Below are 16,031 nucleotides of genomic sequence, written 5' to 3' on the forward strand. Positions count from 1 at the left end.
AGGCATATGAAGTTTACTCAGTAGGCAATAGAGAGCTACTGAAAATATTAGAGCTGAGCAATATGACCAGACCTATGCATAAGAAGATAACTCTGGCAGAAATATAATAGCTGACAATTATATAACACTTTAAAGCTTGCAAAGCGCTTTACATACAATATCTCATTTGATCCTCACAACAACCCTGTGAGGTAGGTACTACAGGTATTACTATCCTCATTTTACAGATGAGGAAACTGAGGCTCAGAGAGGTTAAGTGATTTGCCTATGGTCACACAGCTAGTAAGTGTCAGAGTCTGGATCTGAACCCAGAACTTCCTGACTCCAAGTTTAACACTCTATCTACTATACCATGCTAAAGGATAGATTAGAAAGGGAAAGAGTTCATATAAATGAATTAGGGGAAATGGTAGTAATGTCTATACTGGGTGGTGGCAGTTGGAATAAAGAGAAGATGGCTGTGGAATCCACAGGACTTGGTGACTAATTTAGATAGGAGTTAGGGAAAAGAAAGAGTCAAATTAACACTAAGAATCTGAACACAGAAGACTCAGTGAATGCATGTGTGAATGGCAAAAACAGAGAAGCAGAGGAGGGAGCAGGGGTTAGCAGGGGAGAGGGGAGGGGGCAAGATAATAAGCTCAGCGCCAAATAAATTGAGTTGGAAGTGCCAGTGGGACATCTACATTAAGATATTTTGCAGGCAGCTGGAGATAAAGATCTAGAATTAAGAAAAGTCATGGCTGGAGACACAGATTTGGAAATTATTTCAGATAGAAATGATAGCTTAAGCCATGAGTAGAAATATAAGTGCCATAGCAAAGAGTTTTGAGAGAGAGAGAGAGAGAGAGAGAGAGAGAGAGAGAGGAGAGGGATCAGAAGGAGGATGAGTCCTAAAAGGAAACAGAGAAATATGAAAAGAGAATCAGTAAAGTAGAAGAGTGTTACTAATGGTTCCTAGGGCAAACCACCCATGGGGCACCTCATGGACTAGGCTTCAAACTTCTAGCTGTCCTGACTTAAGCAGGCCTCATACCTGAGCCTCACTGGGGATGAGAGGGTGGGGAGAGTGGTTTAGAGTGGCCAGCCTAAAAAATGATTGGCTTCTATAACCACCTAGCACTACCATTCTCTCCTCAAACAATGCTGCTGGGCAAAAGGAGAAGGCAGATCCTTAGACTACAATTGTCCAATAAAAATACTTCTTCCTTCCTTTCCTTTTCTTCCCCTACTGCCACAACCAGTCTCCATTTACTTGATTTGGACAAATGAAATTGTAATCACAACTACCTTTGGAAAACCAACTACTCTTCTAGGTAGTTCTCCCTTCCTTCACCCCTATTCAGTGTCCCATGAGAAAGTTTAACAAGTTCACAAATTCTTCAGTTCTTTCAAATGCTACCGAGATGATGTATCTACTATCATCAACAGTGGCTGAAATATACTAACACTGAGGATATTTCTATATCATCAGAATTCTTAATTTGCCTACAGACTGCTTTTGGTCCAAACCATTTTTCTTCATCGCTGACTGGCACCAAGTGCATCACCTAACAGCCTGTCCCTTTCTAATAGTTCCTAGTGGTTTTTCTTTTAAAAATATTTCTAAAATCCTGCTCCTCAAAACTTTTCCTTTTGCATTAGGTAAGACAAACAATGATAGCTCTGGGGTAGGAGTGGGAATAGTGATCTCAGGGTCTATCTGAGAAGCTCCTCATAAGCACTTCTCAGCTGCAGCCACACTGGCATTCACTCCATAAAATGCCTCGGCTCACTGGTCTCTAGTTGCATTTCGAGAGTTATCCAGTCACGGCACTTCACCGGCCTCTCTGTCTTGCCCTGGACTTTCCAGAGTTCAAGAGTCAAGTACAGTAGAGGAAGCCATTTTTTGTTTTGTTTTGTTTCTCCTGCCCTTCTTTGTTCCAATTCACTGATCACATCTTCTCATGCTCCATCCACCTTTCAACTTGAACATCACTTGTCTCCCAATCTCTCCTTGCTTAAACAGTTCCTCTTGGAACAGTTTATCCTCTTATTCCAACTCTGTGTCTATTTCCTTCCCTAAAAAACGGCTAAGAATTATTTTCACAAGCCATCCAGAAGGATTAAGAGGTCTACAAGTGAAATTTCAGTCATCCACACTTTTAAGACTGTGTGCTCCACAATACTGTTATACACAGACAAATCCACTCTGTCTTCTGGGATTTTTTTTAGTATGTTACTATGAGAGGAGCCATATTTAAGAAATGAACTGAAGAAACACGATAATTAAGCAGTCTCTAATAGTACCCAGATTTAGACACCAAAGCCTCACTAGACTCCGTTGTTGGTACCTACACCATGGAACATATTGTTGAGACCATATTATAATGGTGTCCATTTGATACTTCCTGTATCTAAGCCACATCGGAAAAGGGCCAAAATGAACTTATATTATACTGAAGTCCACACTGTAAAAGCTCGTTTTACTACAGTGGGACTTCCAAGTACAAAAGACAAACAAATGACAAGGCCCGTTTGTTTCCTCTGAAACTGTACAACTTATTTCACCAGTCTAAACTGGATTTTTCTAGATTTGGCACAAGACAAAATATACTTTCTAAGGTTTTTTTTTTTTTTGGCTAAAAATCACCTTTGACATTTTTACATCTCCACAGATTAAATAAACTTAGATATGAGAACATTTACAATTTTAAAATATATAAAATATACCTCAATCATTTATATCTAGACTTAACACCAACCAAGCACAAAGAAAGAACATCCCAAATCATGAAAGGACACTACATTAAAGTATTCCTGAGTGTGAGGATTGTGAGACACTGGAATGGACGAGTAAGAGGTCTGAAATCCCCTTCTAGGGGATATTTAAGAACACATATGACACTATTATGTCCAGGTGGTTGAGGTACAGTCCTGCAGTGGTTGTACAGGTGGGAAATGAACTGAAGGTCTACTGAGATTTCTTCCAGCCCACTGATTTAGGCCATAGCATGACAAGTTAGCAAAGGTCATTTAATACTGCAAGATGGACAGGCAAAAAGTTTTAGGAGAGGGAAGGCAATAAATACACAAATATTTAAGACTAAATACAACTTTAAAATACAACATATCTCCATCAAACTGGCATGAAATTAACAACTCATTATTTACTTGACATATAGTAATCTATTACACAGTCACTGACATGATTTTAAAAATACATTGATTAGCTTTTAAAAAATTATTTAGCATACGCTTTCTATGTACCACAGATAAAATATTAAAATAAGATCACTGATTTGATTTCACAAAAATTAAAATGGACCTATATATTTAAAAACAAGAACTTTTGCTATGAAAATCTTCAAAAATGTGCAAATATATTCAGCATGGTATGCAGAAACAAGTACTCATTATTCTTCATGTTCATCGCAATTTTATAAAATCTTCTCCAAAGGAAGTGTAACAACTTAGTCAAACTTCTCATCGTGAAAGTAATCCGCAAAATTGAGATATTCTTCAAGTTGATCATATTTCTGCACATACAACAAAAATACTGGTTATTTCACAGAGGGCAAGAACTGATTAAAGATGAATTAGGCCTTATTTGTCATATAAACAAAAGAAGCATTAATTGTAATTCATGGTAAAGGCAAAAAAAAGCCAATAGTATAAATGGAGCCCCTGAGCCAATCAAAGATTTCTAGTTTTAAGAAAAGTAAAGAAAGTTTTTTTTTTCCTTCAAGGTTGAACTTGTGCACCCGTGTAAAGAACTCAATGCTGAAAATCCCTCTTTTCATGAAGATCAGCAACTTAAGTGTGAAACCTAGAGTTTTAAAAAGTTTCCTGAACATTGAGGAAGCTAGGTGTTTTGGTATATAAAGAGTGCCAGACCTGGCATCAGGAAGACTCATCTTCCTGAGTTCAAATCTGGCCTCAGACACTTTACTAGTTGCCCTAGGCAAGTCACTTAACCGTGTTTGTCTCAGTTTCCTCATCTGTAAAATGTGCAGGAGAAGGAAATGGCAAAACCACTCTAGTATCTTTGCCAAGAAAAATGGGGTCATGAAGAGTCAGACAGGACCAAACAACAACAACAACAACAACAACAACAACAACAACAACAACAACAACAACAACAACAACAACAGGGACACTGAGGGATTAAGTGACCCACAACTGCTAGTATGTGTCAGAAATCAGGACTTGAACTCTGGTCTTCCTGTGCTCAAGGATGGTTCTCATTCCAGTATGTCATGCTGCCTCTCAAAAGGTAAATATAAAAGTAAAAATCACAGTTTTTCAGCTATTTTAAGCAACATATTTTTACTCATTATCAGGATTCTAACAGAAGCACAACTACTCAACCAACTCAAAGCCTTATTTACATAATGTAATATATACACAATATATTTACCAATAACGCATAACTGCAAAGGATGCTAAATTGACACGCTTTCCTTTTTTCCTGGCTCTTATAAACTCTCCCAGAGAGGAACAATATTCTGCCAAACAGCCTAGGAAATTCCAGTACTTATGTACTCCTTCTTAAAGGAAAAAGTTATAATATTGGTGTATTATATCTTTTCTTTCTCTACTTAAAGGAAGGAGTATGCTATTTTATTATTTTGTAATATATTTTGATTTTACCATATTTTCATTACATTTTGCTATAGTTTGCTCCTTTTTCAATCACTGAAAAATGTTCTTTTATTAACATCAAAATGACAAAAGATCATGAAAGTAAGGGAGGAATAAGCAGAATGAGAGGATAGGCTACTTGGCAGGTCTTTAGGAGCATGTCCTGAGATATCCATAAATAGGATAATGTCTATTAATTTAGTAGAGTGCTGGGACCTTTTCTGGGAAGAAGATAAATTGGGGTTGAGGGAAGGAGGAGAAAAGGACAATAAAGGAAAACATGGAGAGGAAAAAAATACAAGTAGGAGGAGGGAATAACATGAGCATATAATTTGAGTCAGGCAATAGGGATGGATGTGTTTGGGAGGCAAAAGCTAAAGTCAGGAATGTGAGCATTCAGATAAGGAAGAATGGCGGGGACAATAGGGGATTGTAGCAATTATACTGAGAGGGTACAGGAAGAGAAGCACCATGCATGAAAGGAGTACATGCAGTAGCATGCAGATGACCCAGAGAAAGGGAGAGATACATCCTTTCAACTTGAGAATGCCAGAATCCTTTACAGCTTTGGAATTTAATTGCAGCATGGAGAATGCATTGGAATTTATCTAGGGTTTAAAGTACTTAGGTTTAAGTGAAGTTATTTAAGAAGTCCTAGGAACAAAATATTTTTAAGTGGGAAGAAAGAGTGATAGCTGAGAATAAAATAAAGATCTTTTAGTGTATTAAGCCCCAGATACACATAACCTTGAGATCCCTTTAATGTCAAATGTAAAGTGATATTCTTCTTAATGTAATATGATGCAGTTGTCTTTCCTTCACCATGAATAGCCTTTCCTTTTCTAGATCCAGGAACTGAGTCACTTCTGCTGTCCCAAACCTCTCTGACTGCTTTTCTTAAACTTCCTATAAGATATGTGATTGGCAAAAGATGCTATTTCTAGAAAATGTTTCATATTCTTGTTCTTTTTTAACTTTTAAAAATTTATTGTATGTTCATATCATACCATTCTAAAAGTGATACAACTCTCTATTGAAGCAAAGTCTTCAACTAGGTAAGCAAAGTAGGTAAAACAATAAACAATAACAAAGGGAAATAAAGATTTGATGCTACCTGGGAAGGTGGTGGCAGAAGTTGCTGGGTAGGGCATGGATCTCTCCTCTCTTCTCTAATACAGATGATAAAACATAGAGGTAGATGACGAAGAGTAAGAAAGGTAGGAAAGAGTAGAACTTGGTTCGAGAGGAAGAAAGCAAAAGGTAAAAAGCTTAAGTAAAAAAAAAAAAGAAAGAAAGAAAAAATACTAAGAGGTCAAAATGAGAGTAGTGGTAAAGGAGAGCATGGAGGAAGGATAATTACCAAAGGGGAATACCAACAACGTCATTCCCTGTGAGGACAGCCCTCCAAAGAGCAAGAAATGGATTGAATAGTTCCTTCTTTTTTGTTCTCTTTTTCCTCTTCCCTTTGCTTACTACTTTGGAGAGTTTGTTCTCAAAATTAACTTCCCTTTATTTCCTTTCTACTAAAACACATCTATATACCCTTAAGCATTAGACAGGTCAATATATTTTTTTAATTTAGGGTAAACTCCTAGATAGAAACTTAAGTTTACTTGGAAATCTATTTATCTTAAGCAGCTGTATAATTAGATGGTTGAGAAGATTGTTACTACATTCTCTTTTTAAAAAATATAAAATAAACAATTCTAACAGCTATCTGACCACACCAGAATTTGTAAACTGCCAAGATGTCCTTAGGAGGCCAAGCATACATTTTAAAACCATCAGTTATATCCTTGCTATCAAATTTAGTACCAATGAGATGAGGGGTTAAAAGAATCAGCACTGTGGCCTGAAAACCCCTGCATTTTCCTTCATCTTCACTTCTAGTCCTCACTAATTAGCTCTATGTCCCCAAGAGGAGGATGTGGGTGGCAGCAGAACTGGCCTCAGGTGCGTCCTCATTCCCAAGTCACATGAACTAGTCTAAAGAATAGAAAGCAGACGACATAGGTTGTCTTTTACTTTGTCAATAAGGGGGGAAAAGTGGACTCAATAAGTATAAAAGACGAGTGTAAAAGCAAGAAGTTAGAGGCCTTGTTCCACTGACTTTATATTATGCCAACCATAGTGTCACTGCTTCTTAAAATTATTTGATGGAATGAATGCATGAGAGTGTCTGAGTGATTATATAAGAGAAAAAAACACAATATGCATAGAAAAGGCTTACATGGAAAGAAGGGAAAATAAAGAAGGGGGCGGGTAGGGAGAACGGTTTTAAACTTTGTTTTCTCTAGTCATTTCCAATTGCTGGTTAGTTGTTAAAGGCTCCTTACTCAATGGATAGGGATCACTGTTATAGTAACAAAGAATCCAATTTACCTCTTGAATCCAGCCACTCTCTTTTGACTGACTGAAAATTCGTTCCACAGTTTCTTTGACCTGTTCATCTTCAACTTCTTCAGTCTTCGCAATAGAGCAACATTCCTGGTACAACTTGTATTTGAAATGTTTCAGTTGATGGTAAATCCTAGTACGATCAGCACAAACTTTGCCAACTTTTAGAACCTAAATTATGAGAGAAACACAGTTATCTGACTAGTGATAACATTATAGCCTGTTTTACATACTTATTATATACTTAGAATTTTTGATATTGTAGTTTACCATGACAGATCCTAGGCTGGGTAATCTTGACAAGGTTACTAAAACTATTACTTTAGCTACTAATGTTACTGTTATAAATGCAACATAACATTTATTAAAAAGAAAATGCCTGGGCTCCAAGAATTTTCCATACAAAATACAAATAGGAATAAACACTACTAATTTTTAAATGACTAATTTTACTACTAATTTTTTAAATATTTGGCATGTCTCATGGAATTTCCAATGGATTTCTCCAAATGTTTTTTCCAAATGGCTAAAAGTTGATTTATTTCAGCTTAATGTTAAACTGGTATTTCACTTTAAAAAAAAAAAAGATTTTGTCCTATGTAACTTTTTATTGCGGTACAAATATGTGAAGGATCTGTGATTTCTTCAATGTCAGGTAAAAGTGAAGGAAATCCTCCTACTAACACCTATCACCACAGAAGAGAGTTTTAGGAAATTGTCTGGTGCCCAGAGCAGTAAAATGACTTGCTTAATGATTTAAGTGCCAGGAGTGGTATTTGAACCCACATTTCCAATGCAAGCACTACTCATGATACATTACTGCTTCCTATTTTTAAAAGTTAGTCAGATTTTATTTTATTATGTTATAACATTTTATGGCTAGTTGGAATAATAACAAAAACCTGTCTTAAAAGTTCTGGTAAGATTGAAATCAAACCTTTAATAATTACTATTAATTTATTCATTCTAATAGTTCTAATTCCATTTAACTGTATGGTGACACACATAACTGTATGGCCACATCTCTCCATCTTTCTCCAAAAGAATAGCATGAGCTAATTAATTTATTAAATGTTTTGCTAAAATCAAGGTAAACTAGATCTATATAGCATCTTCAAAATCAAACAGATAAGTAACCCCATTAAAAAAAGAAATAAGGTTGGTCTGGAATGACCTGTTTCTTATGAAGCTCTGCTTTTTTTTGTACATAGCATTTACTTTTGTATCTACTAAACTAGTTGTAAACAAGTTGTCAATAGTAACTTATTAAGCACTTAGTATGTGCCAACACTGTACCAAGTAATGGGGAATATAAAGAAAGGCAAAAACATGGTACCTTTTCTCAAGGGGCTCTTATTCTTACAGGGAATACAATATGCAAACAACCATGTAAATATATGGTATATATAGTATAAACAGAAAGTAATCTCAGATGGAAGAAATTAGCAGGGGAGGGAGGGAAATGCCTCCTATGGAGGGTGGGATTTTAGCTGAATCTTGAAGAAAATCAGGAAAGCTAGGAAGTAGAAGTGAAGAGGGGGAGCATTCTAGGAAAGGAGGATACACAGAACAAATGCAGGCAGGAGGTAGTGTGTTAAGTGTGAAGAACAAGTAGGTTACTGGAGTTGGATCATAGAGCACATGGAAGGGAGTAAAGTATAAGAAGACTGGAAAGGTAGAAAAGGGTCAGGTGATAAAGGACTTTAAATGTCAAATGGAGTGTTTTCTGTTTGATCTTGGAGGTAATAGGGAGCCACTGAATAGGCAGATGACATGGTCAGACTTGTACTTGAGTGCAGGATGGATAGGCACAGGAAGAGATCTAAGGCAGAGAAACTGACCAGAAGAGGTAATGAGGGTCTGTCTATATAAGGGGAGTGGCTGTGTGAATTTGGAGAAGGTAATGTTGTGAAGGTAGAAAAAAACGTTCTGACAAAAGACTGGACATATAGAATAAGTTAAGATAAAGAGCTGAGTATCACACCAAGGTTGGAAGCCTAGCTAAAACCCTGAATAGTAATAAAGTTGGAAAAGTAGAGAGTTGAGTTCAAAGGTGGAGAGAGTGAGTTGTTTTGAATATGTTGAGTTTGAGATGCTGTAATATCCAGTGTGAGATGTCCAAAAGGCAATTGGTGATGTGATACTGAAGCTCAGGAGAAATTAGTGCTTGACATATAGATGTGGGAACCATTTGCATAGGGATAATAGTTGACCGCACATAAGCTGATAAAATCACCAAAAAATAAAATATAGGAAAAGTCCTGGGTCAGAAACTTGGGGCACACCCACACACAGTGGGTGTGACCTGCATCCAGCAAAGGAGAATGAGAAGGTACATAAAAGTAGAAAAAGAATGGGGGGCGGGGGGGGGGGGAGAGAACCAGGAAAAAGTACTTTCATGAGAATCCAGGAGAATAGGGTGGTTCATGGTATCCAAGGCTACAGATAGGTCAAGAACAAAGAGGACTAAGAAAAAGCAATTGAATTTATCAATTAAGATATCACCGATAACTTTGTGGTGTTTTAAAACTTCTTTTTCAATTAGAAAATTTTAAATAAGGAAAAATCTACTTTTTCTTCCTCTTAGAGAGCCATTGGATGGAAGGGGGTGGGTGGGAAGAAAAACAAAATCCTTATACAAATATACATGGCCAAGCAAGACAAATGTCAACATTGGCTAGCTCCAAAAATATGTTTCAATATGCATCCTGAGACTATAATCTCTCATCAGGAAGTGGGTAGCATGTTTCATCACATGTCCTATAGAATCGTAGTTGGTCATTGAATTGATCCGAATTCCTAACTGTTTAAGAGTTATCTTTACAATGTTGTTATTCTGCAAATTGTTCTAGCTCTGCTTACTTCACCCAGAACCAGTTTACATGAAGTCTTTTCAGGTTTCTCTGAAATTGTCTTCACCATTTCTTATGACACAAATTATTCTATTACATTAACATATCACAATTTGTTTAGCCATTTCCCAATTGGTGGTCGCTCCCTTAGTTTCCAGTTCCTTGACACTACAAAAAGAGCAGCTAGAAACATTTCTTGTATACATGGGTCCTTTTCTTATACCTTTCATCTCTTTGGGCCATAGGTATTGCTGGGCTAGAGTGTTCACAGTTTAGTAACTTTCTAGGCCTAGTTCCAAATCACTCTCCAGTAATTTGGAGAGAATAATTTCAGTAGAATGATGAAATCATATGCTACATTCTAGAATTTTGCAAGTAACGGCACATTGGATTATAATTTGTAGGTTCTTTCTTTTGGGGAAAGAAAATTTGCCCTTTCTTAGTACTACAGCACTATTATATATCAGTCCTCAGTCCTACTGAATAGAAGAATCCATTCCATACAATCTTTCAAATGTAACTACTGGTAGCTCACTCAACCACCAATTTTTTTCAGTACTTAGGGATGCAATTTTTTTGTGAGCTGTGTGATCTGAATTCATCAATTGTAGTTGAGTGATCTTTTACTACATCCTTATTCACACTGAGTATCAACTACCTATAAGCTGTTTTTATTTTGCCTTTTTTGGTCCAAAGGTTATTCCCTGTGACAGAAGAAAATTATGATAAAGAAAAAGATGAGAAATAATAATAGCTCATTTCTATCTATAACTTTAGAATTTAAAGATTTGTAAAGTGTTTTCTGTAATTATTTCATTTGCTCTACACATCAACCTTGTGAGGTAGTATTTTTGTTATGCTAAATCTACATTTAAAAAAAAAAAACCACTAATTGCCTAACCAGGATCATAGACTTAGGAAATGTCTGCATTAGGATTTGAAACCATGTCTTTCAAATGCCCCCACTAGCATTCTATTACACTAATGTTTTTCAAATTTTTTTTGCTCATATACTTTTTTTTTTTCTTTTGGGCAGGGCAATAAGGGTTAAGTGACTTGCCCAGGGTCACACAGCTAGTAAGTGTCAAGTGTCTAAGGTTGGATTTGAACTCAGGTCTTCCTGAATCCAGGGTCAGTGCTTTATTTACTGTGCCACCCAGCTGCCCTCACTCATATATTTTTAACATTAAAAAAACCACAAACAAACCAAAAGCATGTATCTTCAATAAATGCATATATATTTATAAATTATTGCTCTAGGCAACTCAGTAAGACAATAAGTTGCAGAAAAAGGGCCAACCTACATTGGTAGAGGTTTTAAAAAAAAAATCAGAGAGTTCTCTAAATCCAGTGCTTGTCCCTATCCCTATATATGTATATGGTCCTAAATTCTGATTATTTTGTTATTTAGTTTTACTGGCTATCATGGCTATAAAAGATATTTCACAAAGATATGCAGCTTCAAAAGGAAGAAGTGCACTGTTGGTTGTGGATTCTAAATCATGATACTCATTTTTTTTTCAACCCTTCTACCAACTGTGTAAAGGTTTTTCTTAAAATTCAGCTAAAAATGTCCATCTTCATGAATCAGTTATTCTTGCCTGCAAATTCAAAAAGTGTTGAATGTTACATTTTAAACAAATGGATTCAAGTACTACTGAAACTCTTCATTTGGAATCAATTATTTAACAAGTATTTATTAAACACTGATTGAGCTGAACATTGTGCTAGGTGCTAGGGACACATAAAAAAAGAAACAATCCTTTTTTGCAAAGAGCTTATATTGTAATGGGGGAACAACAGGGACGTATACATATACATATGTAAATAGATATACAGAATAAATACAAAATAGTTACATACAAGGTAGTTTGAGAGGACTAGAAATTGCGGGAAAGGCTTCATGTAGAAGATGGCCCTTGAGACACATCTTGAGAAAAGAGAAATTCTATGAGGCAGAGATAAGGAAGAAATTAATTCTAAGTATGATGGAAGATGGACTATTATAAGAAACAAAGAGAAGTCCAATTTAGCTGCATTACAGAGTGCAGGAGGGAGAGCAGTGTATAATGAATCTAGAAAGATGAGTCAAGGAAAGTTGTAAAGGGGCTTTAAAATTAAAATAGATGGGATATATTTGATTCTAGAAGCAATAAGAAGCCACTGGAGTTGATTAAGTAGGATAGTAACATCGTGAGACCTATACTTAAGGAAAATCACTTAAGCATTAGTGTGGACAATGCATTGAACTAAGGAGAGACTTGAGGCAAGAGAAGAATTAGAAGGCTGCTGAAGTAATGTAGTATAGAGATGGAGTTAGATGGAAGATATGCTTTTGAGGAGAAAAAGTAGGATTTGGCAGCTGACTAGATTTAGGAGTCAAAGATAATGCTAAGTATATGAACATGGGAGTCAGAAAGATTCATGGTGTCTTTGATAGAAACAGGGTAGTTTGGAAGAAGGGTTTGGAGGTGGGGCATGATAAGAATTCTGCTTTAGACATACTGAGTTTGAGATGTCTCCAAGGCAGCCAGTTCTAAATGTCCAGGAGGCAATTGGTGATACAGGATTGAAGCTTACAGGAGACTATGATTAGATATCTAGATGTGAGAGTCATCAGAACAGGCAAGATGATTAAATCCATAGAAGCTGATTAGGTTCCCAATGAGGAGAGTATCGATAAAGGAAGAGTTGGGATCTTAAAGAGAGCCTAGGGAAATATCAACAGTAGGAGGGTATTCTCTGGATGATGAATCAGCAAAGATAATGGGAAAGGAACAGCTGAATTAGATAATAGAACCAGAAGACAGAGTAGCAGGGGTGTGCTAATAAATATTTTAACGAATGGCTGAGGAAAAATGTACATGACAAACTAATAAGGTTTATAAAATTTCTTATTTCATTTTTTTTTACTCAGCAAAAATCTGCCTTCTCTCCCTCTTCCTCCTGACACCAATTAAGGATGAAGGAAAGGAGGCAGCTAGGTGGTGCAGTGGATAAAGCACTGGCCCTGGATTCAGGAGGACTTGAGTTCAAATCTGGCCTCAGACACTTAGCTGTGTTACCCTGGGCAAGCCACTTAACCGTCATTGCCCCACACACACAAAAAAAAAAAAAAGAAAAGAAAAAAAAAAAGAAAAAGGGAAAAAAGCTCCTATTAAAACATATATAGTCAAATACAAGAATATTATGGCTTATTCCACTTTCTGAGACCTTCAGTTCTTTATGAAGAGGTGGGTAATAACATCATTAGTCTTTTGGAATTATAGTTGGTCATTATACTGATAAGTCCCTAATTCTTTCTGAGTTCATTCTCTATCATATTATTGCCATTGTATAAATTGTTCTTCTGGTTCTATCTAATTCATTCTGCATCAATTCATAAACGTCTTCAAAAATTTCTCTGAAACTATCCCTACCACATGCATAGGACTGATGTCTTCCCCCCAACTCCCGTTTCTCTCTTCTGCCCTTTCCCTCCATTTCCCAGTTGAGTGAAATGTATTTCTGTACCCAACTGTGTATGTGTGAGTGCGTGCTCTTTTCTCCTTGACCAGTTCAGGTGACAGTAAGGTTCAAGTATCAACTGTTCTTCCTACCTCTCCATCCTCATAGTTTACAGAGATGTCTACTTGCATACCTTGATTATGTGAGATAATTTTATTTCCCTTCTCATCCAACTAGTGTATTCTTCTTCCTCTTTCTTTCAATTTTTCTCTTAAAAATCGTTGAGACAAAACAGGACCTTTCCTAGGTCTTGTCAGTTCGATTCCCTCTATGCTCCCTGTTAGGGGCAGCTAGGTAGTGCAAGTGTGCCAGGTCTGGAGTCAGAAAGACTCATCTTCATGAGTTGATATCTGGCCTCAGACATTTACTAGCTAGCTGTATGACCCTGGGCAAGTCACTTAACCCTGTTTGACTCAGTTTCCTTATCTGTGAAATGAGCTGGAGAAGGAAATGGCAAATCACTCTAGTATTGCCAAGAAAACCCCAAATGGGTTCATGAAAAGTCAGACAACTGGAATGATCAAACAACGACAATGCCCCCTTCCCACATCATGACAGAGTTCAGAGGGGACAAAAGTACCTATCATCTTTCATATTTGAATATAAACAGTTTATCCTTGTCCTTTATTGTCATTCATTCATTTACTTTTTTCTATTTAAGTTCTGTGTTTGAATTTCAAAGTTTCTACCCAGCTTTTTGTCTTTTCACCAGGAATGTTTGGAAATCCTCTTTTATTAAAGGTTCATTTTCTCCCCTGTAGGATTGATTAGCTAGGTGGTGCAGTGGATAGCACACTGGACAAGGAGTCTGGAAGACCTGAGTTCAAATTTGACCTTAGACACTTAATAGTTATTTTAATCTTTTTTGCCTCAGTTTCCTTAGCTGCAAAATAAATTGAAGAAGGAAAGGGCAAACCTCTCCAGTATCTCTGCCAAGAAAACTCCAAATGGGGCAATGAAGAGTTGGACACAACTAAAAATACTGAACAACAATGGGTCTGTATTCAGTTTTGCTGGGTAAGTAATTCTTGGCTGTTAGTCTATATCTTTTGCTTATATTGTATTCTAGGATCTCTGATCCCTCATAATGGTGACTGGTAAATCATGTGTGATCCTAAATCATGTGTGGCTCCTCAGTAATTTAATTCTTTCTTTTTGGCTGCTTTCAGCATTTTCTCTTTTACCTGGAACCTCTGGATTTTGACTATAATGTTCCTGGGAATTTTAATTTTGTTGTTGCTTTATCAAGGAGTGTTCTGTGCATTCTTCCTATTTCTACTTTGTCTTGTGGTTCTAAGAGATCTGGGCAGTTTTTAAAGATTTCTTGAAACAAGATGTCTGGGCTTTTTTTTTTTTTTGACAGGGCAGGGTGGTGGTGGTGGTGGTGGTTGATAGCATTTAGGTAGTCCTATGATTCTTAATTTTTCTTGGAGGGGCAATGGTGGTTAAGTGACTTGCCCAGGGTCACACAGCTAGTTAAGTGTCAAGTGTCTGAGACCCGCTTTGAACTCAGGTCCTCCTGAATCCAGGGCCGGTGCTTTATCCACTGCACCACCTAGCCCCTCCCCCCATTTTTTTCTCTTTGTTTGATTTTCAGATTATCTGTTCTTGCTATGAGATACCATATATTTTCTTATATTTTTCAGTCTTTTGACTTTAAAAAATATTACTGGCTATAAAAATCAATCCCAGGACTACAACCAGTGACAGCAGGGTCAATTTTAGGGTCAGAAGCCATGGAGTCAGCATTATCATCAATGGTATTATTGAATACCCAAATAAAAACAAACATTCATTTCTCCAAAACCTTCAAATGAAGTTGACTGTTTTCTTTAGTAGGATAATTTTTTAAGCATTCCACAAGAGGAAGTACTTACATGTTGCTTTTTTAGAAGCTTTGTGGATTTTTTCTTCTTTTTTTGTATACTTTTACTTGAAGTTTTAAAGTGAAACATAAGAGAACTTCAGCATTGTACACAATAAGAGAATATGTCAGTATTTCAGGGTTTTACTTTTTATCTGTAAAATGTGACTTTTTTTCCCAGGGAGTTCTATACCTCTTGTGCTAATCTGTTAATTCATTTTTCAATTTTTTCTTCCATAGTTCTAATTTTTTTTAAATTCCTTTATTTCTTCCAGGAATTTGTGTCCAAGCTGTGTAAATGTCTTGGACTCATTCTTTTCTTTAGAATCCTTGACCAAAATACTTTTAATGTTGGGATTTTTTTTTTTTTGCTTAGCCTTCCAGCTTGCTCCCTGACTTTGGACTTGATTTTAGGGCCAGTCTCTGTGCTCTTCTGTAGGGAAGGTATGAGCTGGCCTTGTTGCTTCTTTCTTGGGGCACTGAGTGTTGTTTTACTCCAGGCTCTCGGGAACAATTTAGGACTGAGAACTTGTAAGCTTTCAGTGCTCCCCAAGAAGTCTAATCAAAAGCAAAATCTGATTGTTGAGTGCTGCAAGTTCCTCTTCCAGGTTTGGGTCTGAACAACAGTAGACTACCACTGGACTCAGCTTCAGCCCATCAATCAGCTGGTGAGGTCTGCTGGTTCAGAGGGATAGAACTGCAGCCTCCCTTTTGGTCTGGTATTTCAGCCCTGGTTATTTCTCTGCAAACTGCATACTGGGTTAGAAAATCGAACTGAGATCCTCCTC

At 36.8% G+C, this 16,031-nt stretch overlaps 1 protein-coding gene across 2 annotated transcripts in view; it reads right to left on the bottom strand.

The window, feature by feature from the left end:
* Positions 1-235: 235 nt before the first annotated feature.
* CCDC82 (coiled-coil domain containing 82) overlaps positions 236-16,031 on the bottom strand; it is a 55,144-nt gene continuing 39,348 nt past the window's right edge. For both annotated transcript variants that reach the window (XM_043992219.1, XM_043992220.1), the window contains exons 8-9: positions 7,006-7,191; positions 236-3,518 (exon numbers count right to left, since the gene is read on the bottom strand). In XM_043992219.1, coding sequence (XP_043848154.1) covers positions 3,453-3,518; positions 7,006-7,191 — 252 coding nt within the window. In that variant the 3' untranslated portion in view covers positions 236-3,452. The remainder of the gene's footprint in view (positions 3,519-7,005; positions 7,192-16,031) is intronic.

This window comes from Dromiciops gliroides, chromosome 3, assembly GCF_019393635.1.
Source record: "Dromiciops gliroides isolate mDroGli1 chromosome 3, mDroGli1.pri, whole genome shotgun sequence".
Lineage (NCBI taxonomy): Eukaryota > Metazoa > Chordata > Mammalia > Microbiotheria > Microbiotheriidae > Dromiciops > Dromiciops gliroides.